General features: G+C 47.2%; 2 protein-coding genes across 7 annotated transcripts in view; one reads left to right on the top strand and one right to left on the bottom strand.

Moving 5' to 3' along the window:
• Positions 1-7,639, bottom strand: part of PI4K2A (phosphatidylinositol 4-kinase type 2 alpha) — a 35,343-nt gene extending 27,704 nt beyond the window's left edge. For 2 of the 3 annotated variants that reach the window (XR_008846443.1, XM_056530858.1), the window contains exon 1: positions 7,116-7,639. Coding sequence is in view for 2 of the 3 variants with exons in the window: in XM_056530858.1 (XP_056386833.1) it covers positions 7,116-7,448 (333 nt within the window). In the remaining variant the exon portion in view is untranslated. The remainder of the gene's footprint in view (positions 1-7,115) is intronic. The other variant, XM_056530860.1, reaches the window with a different exon arrangement.
• Positions 7,640-7,773: 134 nt separating this feature from the next.
• Positions 7,774-20,810, top strand: part of MORN4 (MORN repeat containing 4) — a 51,427-nt gene continuing 38,390 nt past the window's right edge. The window contains exon 1 of one of the 4 annotated variants that reach the window (XM_056530874.1): positions 7,774-8,363. The gene's annotated coding sequence lies outside the window, so the exon portion shown is untranslated. Of the gene's footprint in view, positions 8,478-20,810 lie in introns of all 4 variants that reach the window. The other 3 variants (XM_056530876.1, XM_056530875.1, XM_056530878.1) reach the window with 3 other exon arrangements.

Here is a 20,810-nt window from a genome sequence, read left to right as displayed (position 1 = left end):
CGGCTGCAGCACCCACCTGTACAGCTTCCACCTCACACCGGCAACGCTGGAGGCTTCGGATCCCGACCACAAGCGTGACATCACTACTCCGCCCCGTGTGACGTCACGCCACGCCCCCTCAATGCCAGTCTATGGGAGGTCCCTCACGCCCCCTCCCATAGACTTGCATTGAGGGGACGTCACACGGGGCGGAGTAGTGATGTCACGCTCTTCCGCCATTGTGGTCGGGATCCGAAGCCTCCAGCGTTGCCGGTGTGAGGTGGAAGCTGTACAGGTGGGTGCTGCAGCCGAGATACCAGGGGTCCCCAGCAGCGGGACCCCCGCGATCTGACATCTTATCCCCTATCCTTTGGATAGGGGATAAGATGTCTAGGGGTGCAGAGTACCCCTTTAAGGAGGACCCTCTGGATCAACAAAGTAGGGACACAGGAGGGATATAGGTTGAATTTAATGGACTATGATGTCTATGATTCTCAGCCAGACTGTGATAAGGTTGATTGCCACCCGTCTGGCGATGACCCAAGATGACCCTCTGAATCAACACAATAAAGACACAATAGGGATACAGGTTGAACTTGAAGGACTATGATGTCTATTTTGGTGGTAGATCAGTGCCCAGACTGTGATAGGTTTGATCGCCACCTGTCTGGTGCCCACCCAAGATGATCAACACAGTAGGGTTATAGGTTGAACTTGATGGACTATGATGTCTATTTCTGTGGAGGATTCTCGCCCAGTTTGTGATAAAGTTGATCGCCACCCGACCATCCACCAGATCCCCTATTTAGACAGAATTAAAGATCGAGTGAATGGAAAGAACGTGGGCTGAAACCTAACCCATGGCCCTAGTAAAGTGCGGCACACAACCTTCTCCACTTCCAAATTCCTTGCTTCCTTTACTTAAACACGAACGGCTGTTTTGTTATTCTAAATAAGAGCAGCAGATAGCGGAGGCTCGATTCAGACCGAGACGATAGGCGCCGACCCAAGATCAATAACAAGGGACCGAAGAAACCAAAACTCGGCAGATCCGGAACAGGATAATGCAAAGAGCAAACAACAATAGACAGGGATGATAAGTGCCTAAAAGGTGAAACACGAGGACCGGGTAAGGTGAGAAAGTAGGCGATAGAAATCCGAGACACGAGGAACTTTCACTCCGGAAACCCTAGAGAAGAAGAAAAGTGAGAAGACGCTCCGGTATCAGGGATGTAAGGTGAAGGGAGATCCGCAGGTAAATTACCACCAGCGTTTCCCCAACCAAGGTACCACAAGATGTTGCAAAACTACAACTCCCAGCATACTGGTTGGGAAACAATGGTGAAACACTGGTGCAAGGGCTTTTGTATAAGGGGCAGGAAGACTCTTCCACAAGGGTTTTTGTATAAGGGGCAGAAGATTCCCCTGTGAGGACTTTTGTATAAGGGGCAGGAAGACTCTTCCACAAGGGTTTTTGTATAAGGGGCAGAAGATTCCCCTGTGAGGACTTTTGTATAAGGGGCAGGAAGACTCTTCCACAAGGGTTTTTGTATAAGGGGCAGAAGATTCCCCTGTGAGGACTTTTGTATAAGGGGCAGGAAGACTCTTCCACAAGGGTTTTTGTATAAGGGGCAGAAGATTCCCCTGTGAGGACTTTTGTATAAGGGGCAGGAAGACTCTTCCACAAGGGTTTTTGTATAAGGGGCAGAAGATTCCCCTGTGAGGACTTTTGTATAAGGGGCAGGAAGACTCTTCCACAAGGGTTTTTGTATAAGGGGCAGAAGATTCCCCTGTGAGGACTTTTGTATAAGGGGCAGGAAGACTCTTCCACAAGGGTTTTTGTATAATGGACAGAAGATTCCCCTGTGAGGACTTTTGTATAAGGGGCAGAAGACTTTTTTTTGTGAGGGCTTCCATGTAAGGGGCTTTAAGACTCATTAGGGCTTTTGTGTAGGGGACCAGAAGACCGTCATACATGGGCTTTAGTGTAAGGGACAGGGAAACCCTCAAACATGGGCTCTGCTTAAAGGGGTACTCCGGTGGAAAACTATTTTTTCTAAATAAACTGGTGCCAGAAAGTAAAACAGATTAGTAAATGACTTCTATTAAAAACATCTTAATCCTTCCAGTACTTATTAGCTGCTGAATACTTCAGAGGAAATTCTTTTCTTTTTGGAACACAGTGCTCTCTGCTGACATCACGAGCACAGCGCTCTCTGCTGACACCTCTGTCCATTTTAGGAACTGTCCAGAGCGGCATATGTTTTCTATGGGGATTTTCTCCTACTCTGGATAGTTCCTAAAATGGATAGATATGTCAGCAGAGAGCACTGTGTTCCTAGAAGAAAAGAAGTTCCTCTGTAGTATTCAGCAGCTAATAAGTACTGGAAGGATTAAGTTTTCCACCAGAGTACCCCTTTAAGGGACCAGAAGACCTCCACACAAGAGCTTTCATCTCAGGGGCTGAAAGACCTTGGTATAGGGTCCAACATCGGAGAGGCTACTAGGACCCTAAAGGAATGAAAACAGATGGGACTTTCCTTAAATCAGTGGTCACGACTTTAGCGGGAGCCGTCCTGAAGCTCTTGGCCATTTTGGTCAATTCAGACCTGAAAGATCTAATGGATCCAACCTAAGATTCAGTAAGATGATGGTGGGGTGGTGGAGGGGGGCATGTTTTGGACACATACCCCTCCACCAACCCACCGGACAGCAGACACAAGAGCTTCAGGACGGATCCCGCTATAGTCGTGACCGCTGATTTAAGGAAAGTCCCTTCTGTTTCAATTCCTATTTCTAAGAACAAAATAAAAGGAAATTAAGTGAGGACAGAGGGTTACTGGACTGAACAAAGTTCATACGGGGTGTTTATAAGCAGAGAACTCCGTGACAGTGTATCGCTTTATATATTGTCCAGCAGTGATGCTACCAAGCTTACTCTATATAGCAGTGTTACCCCAACCAGTGTGCCTCCAGCTGTTTCAAAACTACAACCCCCAGCTGGGAGTTGTAGTTTTACAACAGCTGGAGGCACCCCTGGTTGGGCAACACTGACCTATACTATATAGTCACTCATGCAGGGAGCTGTAGTTTTGCAACAGCTGTAGGCACCCCTGGTAGCACAACACTGACCTATACTATATACCACTATATAGTTACTCATGCTGTGAGTTGTAGTTTTGCAACAGCTGGAGGCACCCCTGGTTGTAAAACACTGACCTATACTATTTACTACTATATAGTCACTCATGCTGGGAGCTGTAGCTTTGCAACAGCTGGAGGCACCCTTGGTAGCGCAACACTGACCTATACTATATACCACTATATAGTCACTCATGCTGGGAGTTGTAGTTTTGCAACAGCTGGAGGCACCCCTGGTTGGAAAACACTGACCTATACTATATAGTCACTCATTCTTGGAGTTGTAGTTTCGCAACAGCTGGAGGCACACTGGTTGGGAATTATTCTAACGTATTATCTAACCCCATTACATTGTAGACCGAGCAAAACTAATATAAATATCAGAGAGGGGTCTGATCGTCCGACCACGAGACCGAGGGGCACGGAACAGGGCGTTCTGTATACGTGCCATACCCAACCCCCGGTTACAGAACGCCCCATTCCGCAGGGTGTTTGACCTCTTTGTCTATGGAGAGTTGCAGTCCCTACTTACCCTCTGCCCTAGTTCATTGGGAATGTGCAGCAATAAAGAATTCAGAATGAGACATCTAAGTGACCGATCCTTAATAGACATGACGGTATGTGCAAGAATCCTGGGAATGTCAGACACCCTTAGGTGAGTCCATCGCTGCTTCATCCGGCTTATTCACTCACGTCAAGTGCACTCCGATGAGAAGAACAGGATGGAGATGTAACCTGTCACTATATCTCATTCTACAGGTGATGGACATCCTACTCCCGTTATCCACGAAAAGTATCACCTGATCCTTTTTTGCCCAATTTCCTCCTAATATAGACAGAGGTCACTTTCGAGCCGGCTCTTCTAGAGTGTCAGTCTTGGAGAGGGGAGTGGCCTGTATAGAGCCCGCCCATGAGGAACAAGAACAGAATCAACTAGGGCCCATTAGTTCCACAGTAACACACTGCAACCTCTATGGTACAGCCCCTGACGAAAATTCGGATCCCCCTATCCCCCCCCCCACACCCACACAGGTATGACACAAAACGGTGTTTAACAGGGTTATCCAGAAATAGTTTTAGTTTTGCCACAGCTGGAGGCACACTGGTTAATAAACACTGCTGTAGCCAAAGCATGCCACGTGCACAAGGCTGACACAGTGCCCATTATGATAATTCTTCCCTCATTATTCTGCAGTCACATTGTATCTATAGACAGCGGGTGGGAGAAACCGCAAAGACTCCAGGAACCAGAATAAAGGAGGCGGCATCACCGGGGGATCTCCAGACATGAGCACATAAGGGGGACCCGGTATTGCGTGCAGACAGCTAAAGGGGGGACCCGGTAATGCGTGCAGACAGCTAAAGGGGGGACCCGGTATTGCGTGCAGACAGCTAAAGGGGGGACACGGTATTGCGTGCAGACAGCTAAAGGGGGGACCCGGTATTGCGTGCAGACAGCTAAAGGGGGGACCCGGTATTGCGTGCAGACAGCTAAAGGGGGGACCCGGTATTGCGTGCATACAAAATCATACCCCTCGTATCTACAACCTAAGACCCAGGGCCACGATGCTGCCAAAGAGTCTTAGGCCAAAGCTCCCTTGGAATGTCGCCATGTACTCTGGATCACAGGGCACCCGTGTGACCCTAGTCATGTTACACAACCTCACCGCCATCTCCTGTACACATAGTGGGTTATTGCAGTGGGGAAAAAAAATATTTTTGGAGACACAAGCAGCACAGGACAACAAATTATTTTATTTTTTGTAATAGGGACAACGCGTTTCGGCATTCACCAATGTCTTCCTCAGGTCCACTAACAATTCTAAAAAGACAAAATACGTATAATATATATATATACAGACATAAAAACACATGCATGTTAACTATTGATGGTTTCCCATGTATATGTATAAAATTGGTATGAAATAAAATGAGTTGCCATATGGTGTATATATCGTATAATATAAAAATTGTGGCTGAACTAGTTTATGTATAAATTAATTAAAAATACATGATTTAAACAGTAAAAGGCAAAAATAAACCAAAAAGGATCAAATACAATTAACATAGGATTGGTAGGTATGGTCATGCATTTCCTGCATAAATTAGTTCAGCTTTCCGGTGCTCCCGTGGGCTGGAAAAAGGTGGATACAGTCCTAGGAAAGAGTCTCCTAGGACTGTATCCACCTTTTCCAGCCCACGGGAGCACCTGAAAGCTGAACTAATTTATGCAGGATAAGTCATCAACTGCTGAGCCGAGAAGTTTGTGACAAATCAAATTTACTGTAAGTTCGCTCATCTCTAATGGCTTGCTTCACTAATAGTGACAGCTCTTTGGATCTCATCTTGAGAGTTGACAGCAACAGATTCCAAATGCAAATAGCACACTTGAAATGAACTCTGGACCTTTTATCTGCTCATCGTAATTGGGATAATGAGGGAATTACACACACCTGGCCATAGAACAGCTGAGAAGCCAATTGTCCCATTACTTTTGGTCCCTGAACAAGTGGGAGGCACATATGCAAACTGTTTTAATTCCTACACCGTTCACCCGATTTGGATGTAAATACCCTCAAATTAAAGCTGACAGTCTGCAGTTAAAGCGCATCTTGTTCGTTTCATTTCAAATCCATTGTGGTGGTGTATAGAGCCAAAAAAGTTAGAATTGTGTCGATGTCCCAATATTTATGGACCTGACTGTAAGTCACACAAAAGCATGACCATACCTACCAATCCTTCATGTTAATTGTATTTGATCCATTTTGGTTTATTTTTGCCTTTTACCGTTTAAATCATGTATTTTAATTAATTGATACATAAACTAGTTCAGCCACAATTTTTATATTATACAATATATACACCATATGACAACTCATTTTATTTATATTCATTTTATTCATACCAATTTTATGCGTGTGCATCTATTTGCCTTTGAGCGTCTTTTAAACAGGATCATGCACATGGGAAACCATCAATAGTTTACAGGCATGTGTGTGTGTGTGTGTGTGTGTGTGTGTGTGTGTGTGTGTGTGTGTATCTATATATATATATATATATATATATATATATATATGCGCGCGTGTGTGTGTGTGTGTATGTATATATATATATATATATATATATATATATGTAGATATAACATTTTCTTTGTGTTACAACATCTTGTCCACCACAATGGAACATTCTGTGTACATATAATTTGTCTTTTTAGAATTGTTAGTGGACCTGAGGAAGGCATTGGTGAATGCCGAAACGCGTTGTCCCTATCACAAAAATAAAATAATTAGTCGTCCTGTGCTGCTCGTGTCTTGCCTGGTTGCTCTACAAACTGCGCAGCGCCTCCAAAAACAGTGTTTTTTTCCCCCCACTGCATTAACCCACTATGTTTTAACATTGGCCTCCAATCGTGGAGCCGGATACCGGTCGGAGCGCGGCAGTCAGCACCTACAACCGTCTCTGCCATCACCCTTACAAAGGTCGGTATATGGTTTTGGTGCGGTGGAGGGTGCACACAGTGGGCGAGATTCAGCAAAACCTGTGCAGAGGAAGAGTGGTGCAGTCGCCCATAGCAACCAATCAGATTGCATCTTTCATTTTCCACAGGCCTCTAAAGAGGCCTGTGGAAAATGAAAGAAGCAATCTGATTGGTTGCTATGGGCGACTGCACCACTCTTCCTCTGCACAGGTTTTGATAAATCTCCCCCAGTGAGTATAAACCCCCCCTGTTTGGTTTTTATCTCTCCTTACAAGCTCCTGTACACATGGTTATCCCCCCTTCCAGGTCATGTGACGCCTGCAGAGAATGATACCTATGGCAGTGGTCTCCAAACTGCAGACCTACAGGTGTTGCAAAACTACAACTCCCAGCATGCCTTGAGTTGTAGTTTTGCAATGCCTGGAAGTCCACAGTATGGAGAGCAGTACACCCACTATGATCCCATTCACTGACAACAAGCAGAGATCCTGATAACAGTGAAGACTTGTGGCCTCACCTCCTGCTCGTCCTTCACGAAGTAGCTCCCGCTGGATCCCTGGTAGATCCTCTCCGGGAAGATCCCTCGGCTGATCGCCCGCTCTGCCCTCTTCACCACCTCCGCGAACTCCGGCTCCTCCGGGAAGCAGTTCCTGTCCCGGTGCTGGGAGCGCTCCAGGAGCGGCTGCCTCTCCCTCTCCGTGGGGGATCCGGGCGGGGAAGGTATGGGGGCACTCTGCGGGATCCGAACCACCACCCCGGGCACCAGGTGCGGACGGGCGGCGGGGCTAAGCGGTACCGGGGACACCGGGTGGTCCTGCACCGGAGACAACAGCGGACTGCTCTCATCCATGACAGACACCCGGGGAGGGGCGGGGAACAAGTGACAGCCGCGGGGGACGGAGGCAGGTGACAACCAGCTGACTCACAAGCTACTGCAAACTTCCGGGACCTTCAGCCAATGGGAGTGGACAGGGGCGTGGAAACTGACTAGTCCCGCCCACTGTCGCTACCAAAGGCAGAGTGGGCTCTAGTCCGATGACGTTTTTCCCTTTTCAAAAATGGCCGCCGATACCCTCCACCCGCCTCATCCCCATAAAAAACAATCTTGGATTTCATGTTATTCACTATACTTTATAATCAATTGAAATCCTTCATTTCCCTCTTACTTCGTTCGGATGTAATACAAAATTAGACAGTCACGTTCATTTGTTTTCCCTCATTTAACATGGCGCCTATCCTTGAATTCGTCATAAGGCAGCTCGTCCAATCACAGCGTTCGACGATTAGCGTTATCATGACAACAGAAGACACTTCCGGGAGTTATGACCAATGGTAGCAGAGGGGGCGTGGCAAACTGCTAACCAATGATTATATTCAGGGGCGGGGCGTATGATCACTGCGCCTTCATGACGTAGTAGCTTTATAATAATTTAAATTCGTTTCTCATACTTGAAAATAAATTATGTTATTTAGAATATTATCTCATCTCTGATCGTTTTGTAAGTTTAGGACGGAAATGAATAAGAGCGCGGCAGATACAGGATAGTCAAGTGATATTTTCCAGCACTAAACATGGCGGCCACAGTTCTCTCCAGATGTCAGAGTCTGTCCAATCAGGGGCGTCGATGATCTGTGTTGTCATGACAACAGCCATCGGGCCCGTCAGACAGATACCAGGGGGGATGAGACAGGACCACAGACTGGGAGCCGAGCCAGAGAGGGAGCGGAGTTGTATGGGGAGCCGTGCAGGCCACAGCCCGGAACGGTGAGTGCTGCCCCCACCACACCCGGGGACACCGCCCGTACATCCCCGGACACCTGTGCCCCTATCGCTGACCTGTGCCTGGAGTTATTGCTGCAGATGATCTGTAGCATTACTGTAAGTGATCACTGCGGGTGCAGAGTAGATCGCGCTGCTGACAGTACAAGGAAGTTTGTTACAACTGTTATGGGGTCACTGAGGCGGCAGGAACTTTGTTATGGAGTCCAGTGTGTGAGTGCTGCAAATATGGGGCCGTGCATGGCTTCTGTTATAGGGTTACTGTGCTCGGTTGTACTTGTTATGGGGTCACTGCACCCGGCTGCACTTGTTATAGGGTCACTGCTCCCCGCTGCACTTGTTATAGGGTCACTGCTCCCTGCTGCACTTGTTATGGGGTCACTGCTCCCCGCTGCACTTGTTATGGGGTCACTGCCTCCAGCTGTACTTGTCCTGGGGTCACTGCTCCCCGCTGTACTTGTTATGGGGTCACTGCCTCCAGCTGTACTTGTCCTGGGGTCACTGCTCCCCGCTGCACTTGTTATAGGGTCACTGCTCCCCGCTGCACTTGTTATAGGGTCACTGCTCCCCGCTGCACTTGTTATAGGGTCACTGCTCCCCGCTGCACTTGTTATAGGGTCACTGCTCCCCGCTGCACTTGTTATAGGGTCACTGCTCCCCGCTGCACTTGTTATAGGGTCACTGCTCCCCGCTGCACTTGTTATAGGGTCACTGCTCCCCGCTGCACTTGTTATAGGGTCACTGCTCCCCGCTGCACTTGTTATAGGGTCACTGCTCCCCGCTGCACTTGTTATAGGGTCACTGCTCCCTGCTGCACTTGTTATAGGGTCACTGCTCCCCGCTGCACTTGTTATAGGGTCACTGCTCCCTGCTGCACTTGTTATAGGGTCACTGCTCCCCGCTGCACTTGTTATAGGGTCACTGCTCCCCGCTGCACTTGTTATAGGGTCACTGCTTCCCGCTGCACTTGTTATAGGGTCACTGCTCCCCGCTTCACTTGTTATAGGGTCACTGCTCCCCGCTGCACTTGTTATAGGGTCACTGCTTCCCGCTGCACTTGTTATAGGGTCACTGCTTCCCGCTGCACTTGTTATAGGGTCACTGCTCCCCGCTGCACTTGTTATAGGGTCACTGCACCCTGCTGCACTTGTTATAGGGTCACTGCTCCCCGCTGCACTTGTTATAGGGTCACTGCACCCCGCTGCACTTGTTATGGGGTCACTGCTCCCCGCTGCACTTGTTATGGGGTCACTGCTTCCAGCTGCACTTGTTATATGGTCACTGGGCCCGACTGTACTTGTCATGGGGTCAATGCCTCCAGCTTTACTTGTTATGGGGGTCACTGCACCCGGCTGTACTTGTTATGGGGGTCACTGCACCCGGCTGTACTTGTTATGGGGGTCACTGCACCTGGCTGTACTTGTTATGGGGTCACTGCCTCCGGCTGCTCTTGTCATGGGGTCACTGCACCCGGCTGTACTTGTTATGGGGTCACTGCCTCCAGCTGCCCTTGTTATGGAGTCATTGAGGCTGTCTGCCCTTGTTATGGAGTCATTGAGGCTGTCTGCCCTTGTTATGGGGTCACTGTGGCCGGCTGCCCTTGTTATGGGGTCACTGTGGCCGGCTGCCCTTGTTATGGGGTCACTGTGATCTGCTGCCCTTGTTATGGGGTCACTGTGGCCGGCTGCCCTTGTTATGGGGTCACTGTTGCCGGCTGCCCTTGTTATGGGGTCACTGTGGCCGGCTGCCCTTGTTATGGGGTCACTGTGGCCGGCTGCCCTTGTTATGGGGTCACTGTGGCCGGCTGCCCTTGTTATGGGGTCACTGTGGCCGGCTGCCCTTGTTATGGGGTCACTGTGGCCGGCTGCCCTTGTTATGGGGTCACTGTGGCCGACTGCCCTTGTTATGGGGTCACTGTGGCCGGCTGGCCTTGTTATGGGGTGACTGTGGCCGGCTGGCCTTGTTATGGGGTGACTGTGGCCGGCTGGCCTTGTTATGGGGTGACTGTGGCCGGCTGGCCTTGTTATGGGGTGACTGTGGCCGGCTGCCCTTGTTATGTGGTCACAGTGTCTGTCTGCCCTTGTTATGGGGTCACTGTGGCCGGCTGCCCTTGTTATGGGGTCACTGTGGCCGGCTGCCCTTGTTATGGGGTCACTGTGGCCGGCTGCCCTTGTTATGGGGTGACTGTGGCCGGCTGCCCTTGTTATGGGGTGACTGTGGCCGGCTGCCCTTGTTATGGGGTGACTGTGGCCAGCTGCCCTTGTTATGGGGTGACTGTGGCCGGCTGGCCTTGTTATGGGGTGACTGTGGCCGGCTGGCCTTGTTATGGGGTGACTGTGGCCGGCTGCCCTTGTTATGGGGTGACTGTGGCCGGCTGCCCTTGTTATGGGGTCACTGTGGCCGGCTGCCCTTGTTATGGGGTCACTGTGGCCGGCTGCCCTTGTTATGGGGTGACTGTGGCCGGCTGCCCTTGTTATGGGGTGACTGTGGCCGGCTGCCCTTGTTATGGGGTGACTGTGTCCGTCTGCATTCTGATGCCCAGTATCACTAGTGAACGTACACTCTCGGCACCTTGTGCTCTGTTCAGACTGGTGTCCACCATTACCGTCCATTACACTATAAACCTCTCACATGGTCCTATGTGTCCCCAGGGCCCATTCTGTCAGAATAATTTCCAGCTCTCTGTTTCGCAGTGACCTCTGACCCCTCTGTGCTATTAGAATAATTTAGGGCTTTTAGGTTTAGTTTTTCATGCAGATGCCCAGACTCAGGTGTAGTGTTTCTCAGGTGTACGGTATATACTGAGGACACTGCACGATCCTTGTCCTTGATAAACAATTCATCCTCGTCCACATTCAAGCTCGTCCACATGGCGTATGGCAGGGGTCTCCAAACTGCGCACCTCCAGCTTATTCAAAACTACACCTCCCAGCATGCCCGGACAGCCAACGGCTGTCCGGGCATGCAGGGAGTTGTAGTTTTGCAACGTCTGGCGGTCCATAGTTAGACCATTGGTGTATGGGCACCTTTTTAGGTTTGACTAATGGAGGTCCACAGTTTGGAGACCACTGGTGTATGGGCACCATTCGATTTGACATAATTTTTTTTACGCTATTTTACGCCTTAAATACACTACGATGCGGAGCTTTTCCGCTACCACCAAATTTCTAATTCCCCGTCTGTCCTTAAGAAGAACAATGTTGATATCGCATGTCGCTCGCGCTATGACTCTCTATACACTCACCCATTTCTTTCATTTGTTGTTTTCTTCTTGTGTCCTCAATTAATCTCTCATACATGTTTGTTTGGGAGTCTGATCTGGGTACGACCTTTGAACTGAAGGACAGGACTTAAATTGTTCTTTCTTTTTAGATGGTGTCTGGTTGGAAGGTCTTACTTAGATGGTGTCTGGTTGGAAGGTCTTACTTAGATGGTGTCTGCTTGGAAGGTCTTACTTAGATGGTGTCTGCTTGGAAGGTCTTACTTAGATTGGGACTGGTTGGAAGGTCTTACTCAGATGGTGTCTGCTTGGAAGGTCTTACTCAGATGGTGTCTGGTTGGAAGGTCTTACTCAGATGGTGTCTAGTTGGAAGGTCTTACTTAGATGGTGTCTGCTTGGAAGGTCTTACTTAGATGGTGTCTGGTTGGAAGGTCTTACTCAGATGGTGTCTGGTTGGAAGGTCTTACTCAGATGGTGTCTGGTTGGAAGGTCTTACTCAGATGGTGTCTCGTTGGAAGGTCTTACTCAGATGGTGTCTGGTTGGAAGGTCTTACTCAGATGGTGTCTGGTTGGAAGGTCTTACTCAGATGGTGTCTGGTTGGAAGGTCTTACTCAGATGGTGTCTGGTTGGAAGGTCTTACTCAGATGGTGTCTGGTTGGAAGGTCTTACTCAGATGGTGTCTGGTTGGAAGGTCTTACTTAGATGGTGTCTGGTTGGAAGGTCTTACTTAGATGGTGTCTGGTTGGAAGGTCTTACTTAGATGGTGTCTGGTTGGAAGGTCTTACTTAGATGGTGTCTGGTTGGAAGGTCTTACTCAGATGGTGTCTGGTTGGAAGGTCTTACTTAGATGGTGTCTGGTTGGATGGTCTTACTCAGATGGTGTCTGGTTGGAAGGTCTTACTTAGATGGTGTCTGGTTGGAAGGTCTTAGATGGTGTCTGGTTGGAAGGTCTTACTCAGATGGTGTCTGGTTGGAAGGTCTTAGATGGTGTCTGGTTGGAAGGTCTTACTTAGATGGTGTCTGGTTGGAAGGTCTTACTCAGATGGTGTCTGGTTGGAAGGTCTTACTTAGATGGTGTCTGGTTGGAAGGTCTTACTCAGATGGTGTCTGGTTGGAAGGTCTTACTTAAAAGATAGGGGATAAGATGTCTGACCGCGGGGGTCCTGCCACTGGGGACCCCCGCAATCTTGCATTTGGCACCCACCTCTTTGAGCTGCACGCCGCGCTGCCAGCTCACAAACTGCCGGGTGTTGTCACGCACCCTCCCATAGACTTGCCTAGCAGGGGCGGGGCGTGAGGTCACACGGGGGCGGAGTTGTGATGTCACGATACTCCGGCCCCGTGGTCAGCACCTGGCAGTTTGTGAGCTGGCAGCGCGGTGTGAAGCTCAGAGAGGTGGGTGCCGAATGCAAGATTGCGGGGTTCCCCAGCGGCAGGACCCCCGCAGTCAGATATCTTATCCCCTATCCTTTGGAAAGGGATAAGATGTCTTAGGGCCGGAGTACCCCTTTAAATTTACAATGTAAGACTATGGGATTGTCTCAGCACACATTTCTCTCCCCAACCATTCTAGTGATTGGTCGGGATCCATACACTCAGACCCTGACCAATCAAAACTTTTGCCATGTTTCTAGGAAAAGTTTTTTAAAGTGGCAGGTACACTTTAACTTCCCTTACTCAGGTATGTTTACATGGCGGATTTTTTTCGGAAATCCCCACCTGGAAAATTTTCAGCGGACATTCCGCAGACATCCGACACCAACCAAATATGGAAACGTGTCATCTCCATAGACCACAATGCATTTTCGAGCGGATTCCACCGAAAAAATTAACCTGTTGTAACAGAATTTCCAAATGGGGCTTTTTCCAATATATTCTGCTTGGAAATTCTGCCGTGTGAGCGAAGCCTTTCCTCTTCCATATATGTAGATTTCCTGGTCTCTTGTTTGTTCTTCTGGCAATCACGGGAACACCAGATCTTACCATTTTATGTTTGCCTTAAAGGGGTACTCCGGTGAAAAACATTTTATTTATTTTTTTTAAATCAACTTGTGTCTGAAAGTTAAACAGATTTGTAAATTACTTCTTTTAAAAAAAAATCTTAATCCTTCCTGTACTTATTAGCTGCTGAATACTACAGCGGAAATTCTTTTCTTTTTGAAACACAGAGCTCTCTGCTGACATCACGAGCACAGTGCTCTCTGCTGACATCTCTGTCCATTTTAAGAACTGTCCAGAGTAGGAGAAAATCCCTATAGCAAACATATGCTGCTCTGGACAGTTCCTAAAATGGACAGAGATGTCAGCAGAGAGCACTGTGCTCGTGATGTCAGCAGAGAGCTCTGTGTTTCAAAAAGAAAAGAATTTCCGCTGTAGTATTCAGCAGCTAATAAGTACAGGAAGGATTAAGATTTTTTTTTAAAGAAGTCATTTACAAATCTGTTTAACTTTCAGACACCAGTTGATTTAAAAAAAAAAAAAAAAAAAAAAAGTTTTTCACCGTAGTACCCCTTTAAAGGGGTACTCCGGTTGTAAACAATTTTTTTCAAATCAACTGGTGCCTGAAAGTTAAACAGATTTATAAATTATTTCTATCAAAAAAATCTTTACCCTTCCATTACTTATCAGCTGCTGTATGCTTCAGAAAGTTGTGTAGTTCTTTCTAGTGACCACAGTGTTCTCTGCTGACACCTCTGTCTGTATCAGGAACTGTCCAGAGCAGGAGAAAATCCCCATAGGAAACCTATCCTGCTCTGGACAGTTCCTGACATGGACAGATGTGTCAGCAGAGAGCACTGTGGTCACTAGAAAGAACTACACAACTTTCTGAAGCGTACAGCAGCTACACAACTTCTTGTGGAACATACAGCAGCTGATAAGTACTGGAAGGATTAAGATTTTTAAATAGAAGTAATTTACAAATCTGTTTAACTTTCTGGCACCAGTTGATTTGAAAATAAATAAATAAATAAATAAAATTATTTCCAGTGGAGTACCCCTTTAACCCTAACCCCTTACCCTAATCCCCACTCCTAACATCATCCGGTCCCCGTCCTGGAGATCGCAGGGGGGTCCCAGTGGTCCTGCAGATAGGGGATAAGTGTCTATCACTGCAGTACTCCTTTAATAGCATTGGGTAGAATAGCGTCAAATGCCTTCCTCTTCTTTCTGTCAAGACAGTTCTACTGTCCTATTCATAAACCATTATATAGTCCAGGGGTGCCTCCAGCTGTTGCAAAACTACAACTCTCAGCATGCCCGGACAGCCAACGGCTGTCCGGGCATGCTGAAAGTTGTAGTTTTGCAACAGCTGGAAGCACATCTGTCGTTTTGCAACAGCTGGAGGCACAGATAGATGTATGTTGTAAGTGTGCACCATATGGCGGTACACATACAGCTCAGTAAAGTTTTGCAACAGCTGGAGGTACATCTGTAGTTTTGCTGCAGCTGGAGGCACAGATGGATGTATGTTGTAAGTGTGCACCATATGGCGGTACACATACAGCTCTGTAAAGTTTTGCAACAGCTGGAGGCACAGCTGGATGTCTGTTGTAAGTGTGCACCATATGGCGGTACACATACAGCTCTGTAAAGTTTTGCAACAGCTGGAGGCACATCTGTAGTTTTGCTGCAGCTGGAGGCACAGATGGATGTATGTTGTAAGTGTGCACCATATGGCGGTACACATACAGCTCTGTAAAGTTTTGCAACAGCTGGAGGCACAGATGGATGTATGTTGTAAGCGTGCACCATATGGCGGTACACATACAGCTCTGTAAAGTTTTGCAACAGCTGGAGGCACAGCTGGATGTATCTTGTAAGTGTGCACCATATGGCGGTACACATACAGCTCTGTAAAGTTTTGCAACAGCTGGAGGCACAGCTGGATGTATGTTGTAAGTGTGCACCATATGGCGGTACACATACAGCTCTGTAAAGTTTTGCAACAGCTGGAGGCACAGCTGGATGTATGTTGTAAGTGTGCACCATATGGCGGTACACATACAGCTCTGTAAAGTTTTGCAACAGCTGGAGGCACAGCTGGATGTATGTTGTAAGTGTGCACCATATGGCGGTACACATACAGCTCTGTAAAGTTTTGCAACAGCTGAAGGCACAGCTGGATGGATGTTGTAAGCATGCACCATATGGCGGTACACATACAGCTCTGTAAAGTTTTGCAACAGCTGGAGGCACAGCTGGATGGATGTTGTAAGTGTGCACCCTATGGCGGTACACATACAGCTCTGTAAAGTAATAATAAGGAATTGCAAGTAAAATAAAATGAAAAATCACTTGTACTTTTGCAGTTTTTTTTGTGTGTGTATACATATATATAATATATATATATATATATATATATATATATATATATATAATATATATATATATATATTTTTTTATTATTTTTTTTTTTTACCCAGTAACCCACATGTGGATGAGGTCTAGAGAAAGAACGCTGCCACATGGTTGTCGCTTCCCTTGTCATGGAGGGGGGTGTCTGTCTGTATTACAGAGGTGGGGCCGCTTGTTCTTTCTTTACTGTCATTAAGACAAGTGGTGTCCTGGGAATGGCTGGGCGCTCAGCGCTGACATCATACATGAGGAGCGCCCGCAGGATCCATTACAGGATTAAATCATCTCATCCCAGTCTGGACCTAATGACACCTAAGCGCCTCCGTGCAGACGCCACCTCCGGCTTACTTAAAGATTTTATGGCATCTGTAAAGGAAATTGCCCCAGATATATAGTCGATGGGAATGGATTTGCAGCTGGGAACACAATCTTGATTTTATTTAATGTATTATTATTTATTATTTTTTTTTTACTGCTGCCATTTATGTTCCTCGTGATGTCCTGTCTGTGCCCCATTAAATATAATGATGATAAAAGAAGCAGAATCTGTTCATTTTATAGTGACACAAAATTATATAGTCTATTCCAGGAAAAAAACTTATATATATCTCAACTGGCTCCAGAAAGTTAAACAGATTTGTAAATTACTTCTATTAAAAAAATCTTAATCCTTCCAATAATTATCAGCTGCTGAAGTTGAGTTCTTTTCTGTCTGACAACAGTGCTCTCTGCTGACATCTCTGCTTGCCTCGGGAACTGCACAGAGTAGAAGAGGTTTGCTATGGGGATTTGCTTCTACTCTGGACAGTTCCCGAGACAGGTGTAATCAGAAAGCACTTAGACAGAAAAGAACAACTCAACTTCAGCAGCTCATAAGTACTGAAAGGATTAAGATTTTTTAATAGAAGTAATATACAAATCTGTTTAACTTTCTGGAGCCAGTTGATATAGATAGATAGATATAGATGAGTTTTTTCCTGGATAAACCCTTTAATCCCAAAATGAAGGAACTGGGTTGTGTCGAGTATTGAAGCTCAGGTGCATTACCACTCGTGACCTGTAGACAGGGGTGTCGTCGTATTTTTATTTTATTTTTATTTTTAGGAAAATGCATATATTTTTAAACCTTTCCATACTCGTTTAAAGGAGTAGTCCCAAGGATAAAGACTTATCCCCTGTGCGCAGGATGCTGGATATGGGATAAGTTTTGAATTGTGGGGGGTCCGAGCGCTGTGGCCCCCTGCAATCTCCTGTACGGAGCCCTGACTCTTCCCTGGAGTGGCGCATCACGACCCCCACCAGAAGCGGGGGCTGCTGTGTCCCTCCATATATTTCTATGGGAGAGACGTTCAGCTATCTTTGGCTCTCCCATAGAGATATATGGAGGGGGTGTGGCAGACCCCGCTTCAGGCTGACTCCAGGCCACTCCAGGGAGAGCCAGTACTCCATATTGGTGATCCCGGGGGGCCCCAGTGCTCAGATCCCCCCCGCGATCTAAAACGTATGCCCTATCCTGCAGATACGTTTTTTTATCCATGAGACTACTCCTTTAATCTGATTGTGTAAATACGACCCGTGTAAATCCATCCTAAAGGCTCATTCACACTACAGATCTACCGGCGGAGATACCATCCTGGAGCGGGTGTCGGCAAAATAATATGTGTCTTAATTGACTGCAATGCATTTCAGAGCGGACTCCGCCAAAAGAATAAAAATAAGACTGGGGTCCGGCAGAATTCCATTGAGAACAATAGGAGGCTGCTGCACTGTATTCTGTAGTGTGAATGGGCCCTAAGGCTATGTTCACAAAGAAGAATTCAGCGAAAATATTCATCTCAGAAATTCCGCTGCAGCAGAGTCCCATTGATTTCAATTGGATCCTGCAGCACTGTGCACACGGCGGAATTTCCGCGGCTGAAACATCTGCCCCTGAAATCCCAATTTTGGCGTCCGCAGAAACGATGAACATGTTCATTGTTTATGCAGAATCCACTTGGAAATGCATTGCCTTCTATGGAGACGGTGCTTTTCTGAGCGGTCCTAGTGCCGACAGAACTTGGAACTTTGTGGTATGTGCTTCCTGTGTTTTCCAGGTGGACATTCCGCAGATTTTCTGCCACATGAACATAGCCTTAATCTCCTTAGTCATGTTTTTGTTTGTTGCATATTTTCGCACTGGTGGTGGAGTCTTTTTTTTATAGTGCACCATGCTTTAGGTGCGGCATTTGCAGGCGGCTTTCATCATACAGAATTCATTTCCCCAGCTGCTGCGATTCCATGGGGGCAACTTGTTATCAGCGAGGCTGTTCGATCACACTAAGGGTACGTTCAGACGAGCGGATTTACAGTGTATTTTACGCTGCGGATCCGCCGCTGAAGGACCTCTGTATGCTGCCTTTACATGTTCCTGCTCGGAACGGCAATACGTGGCTACGTGCAGACACACTGAAGCGATCTGCGAGTCGCTGCGCATGCGCGGTGTACTCGCACACATCGCGGCCACTTCCCCTGCTCAATGAGCTAGGCCGAGAGCTGCCGCTATGTGCGAGTATACTGCGCATGCGTGCGCCGACTCGCACATCTCAGTGTGTCTGCTCGTAGCGCCGTATTGCCGCTCCGAGCAGGCACATGTAAAGGCAGCATACAGAGGTCCTTCAGCGGTGGATCCGCAGTGAAATACACATGGAAAATCCGCTCGTCTGAACGTACCCTTAGGTTGGGTTCGCACTATGGAATTTCCGCCTGCAATTCCGCTCTGAAATTGCAGGCAGAAATTCCGCTTACTAAAATGTATAGTGTAGTGAATGGTTTTCCGGAAAATCCACTTGAAAATTTCCGCCTGAAGAAAGGGGTTGCTCATTCTTCAGGCAGAAATACTCGCGGAACACATTGCAGTCTATTGGAGACTGCAGTGTCTGTGCGGTCCTAGCGCCGACTGATTCAGTCGGTCTTGGTCGCACTCAGAAAATTTTCTGCCCGGAGATTCCGCAGTGTGAACCTAGCCTAAGGGTACGTTCACACGAGCAGATCCCCAGCGTATTTTACACTGCAGATCCGCCGCTGAAGGACCTCTTTATGCTGCCTTTACATGTGCCTGCTCGGAGCGGTAGTACGCCACTATGAGCAGACACACTGAGATGTGCGAGTCGCAGCACGCATGCACAGTGTACTCTCACATTGCTGCAGCTCTCGGCCTAGCTCATAGAGCAGGGGGAGCGACCGCGATGCATGCGAGTACACCGGTTCGGTGTGTCTGCTCGTAGCGGTGTATTGCCGCTACGAGCAGGCACCTGTAAAGGCAGCTGCGTAATACGCGCTGGGGATCCACTCGTGTGAACGTACCCTTAGGTTCTTTTCACACGGCAGAATTTCCACTTGCGGAATTCCGCCTCAAATTAAAGCCAATAGACTTCTATGGGATTCCGCACTCCCATTCACACTTCTGAATTTCCGCAAGCGGAAATTCAGAAGTTTGAATGGGAGTGCGGAATCCCATGGAAGTCTATGGGCTTTAAAGGGGTACTCCCGTGGAAAACTTTTTTTTTTTTAAATCAACTGGTGCCAGAAAGTTAAACAGATTTGTAAATTTCTTCTATTAAAAAATCTTAATCCTTCCAGTACTTTTTAGGGGCTGTATACTACAGAGGAAATTATTTTCTTTTTGAATTTCTCTTCTGTCATGACCACAGTGCTCTCTGCTGACCTCTGCTGTCCATTTTAAGAACTGTCCAGAGCAGGAGAAAATCCCCATAGCAAACATATGCTGCTCTGGACAGTTCCTAAAATGGACAGCAGAGAGCACTGTGGTCATGATGTCAGAGAAATCTAAAAAGATAAGCATTTCCTCTGTAGTATACAGCCCCTAAAAAGTACTGGAAGAATTAAGATTTTTTTAATAGAAATAATTTACAAATCTATTTAACTTTCTGGCACAAGTTGATATAAAAAAAAAAAGTTTTCCACGGGAGTACCCCTATAATTTGAGGCGGAAATTCAGCCGTGTGAATAGACCTTTAGGCTAGGTTCACACTGCGTAATCTCCAGACGGAAGATTTCCGCCCGGAGATTCCGAGTGCGGCCAGAACCGAATGAATCAGTCGGCGCTAGGACCGCACGGACATTGCAGTCCCCAGTAGACTGCAATGTGTTCCGCAAGGATATCCGCCTGAAGAAAGAGCAACGCAATTCTTCAGGCGGATATTTTAAAGCGTATTTTCCGTTCAGAATTTTGGAAGCGGAATTTGTGAACGGAAAACCCATTGCAGGCAGAAATTCTGTAGTGTGAACCCAACCTTATCATTCCAATGCTAGAAATAAATAGGGAATTGCTATATATGCAGTTTCCTAATATTTTCGTTCACTTAGGGTCGGTGGGGGGGGTGCCTGACTTCCAGCAAGGCTTGAAACCAACCACGTGGGCCAATTTGCCCCTGATCCCACCGATATTGTTCTATATAGGACTGTTATAATTTAAAGGGATATGCCAGGATTTTTTTATATATATATTTAGTTATAATTCTGTGTAATCTGCTCCTATTACCTCTGTGTGCCGCCTTGTTGCACTTTCACGCACAGGAATGACACCTTGAAGTGCTGTTTTACTCTTGTCTCTGACCTTTCCCAGCATTCCATGCAGCCAGAGACAATACATCATAAATCACCATAGAAACATTAAAGAATTACACATTCCCCGTTCACATTAGAGGCTTGTCTGTGTAAGGCCGGATTAACACAGCAGAAAATGTGCGGAATGTCCGCCCGGGCTGACATTCCGCACATTCAAATAATCCGGCAGACACTTGGACTGCTTGGAAATGCACTCTCATAGACGGCAATGCGTTTCTAAGCAGAATCC

This window comes from Hyla sarda, chromosome 7 (assembly GCF_029499605.1).
Source record: "Hyla sarda isolate aHylSar1 chromosome 7, aHylSar1.hap1, whole genome shotgun sequence".
In the NCBI taxonomy this organism is placed as follows: Eukaryota; Metazoa; Chordata; class Amphibia; order Anura; family Hylidae; genus Hyla; species Hyla sarda.
This window is presented reverse-complemented; position numbering and strand designations above follow the sequence as displayed.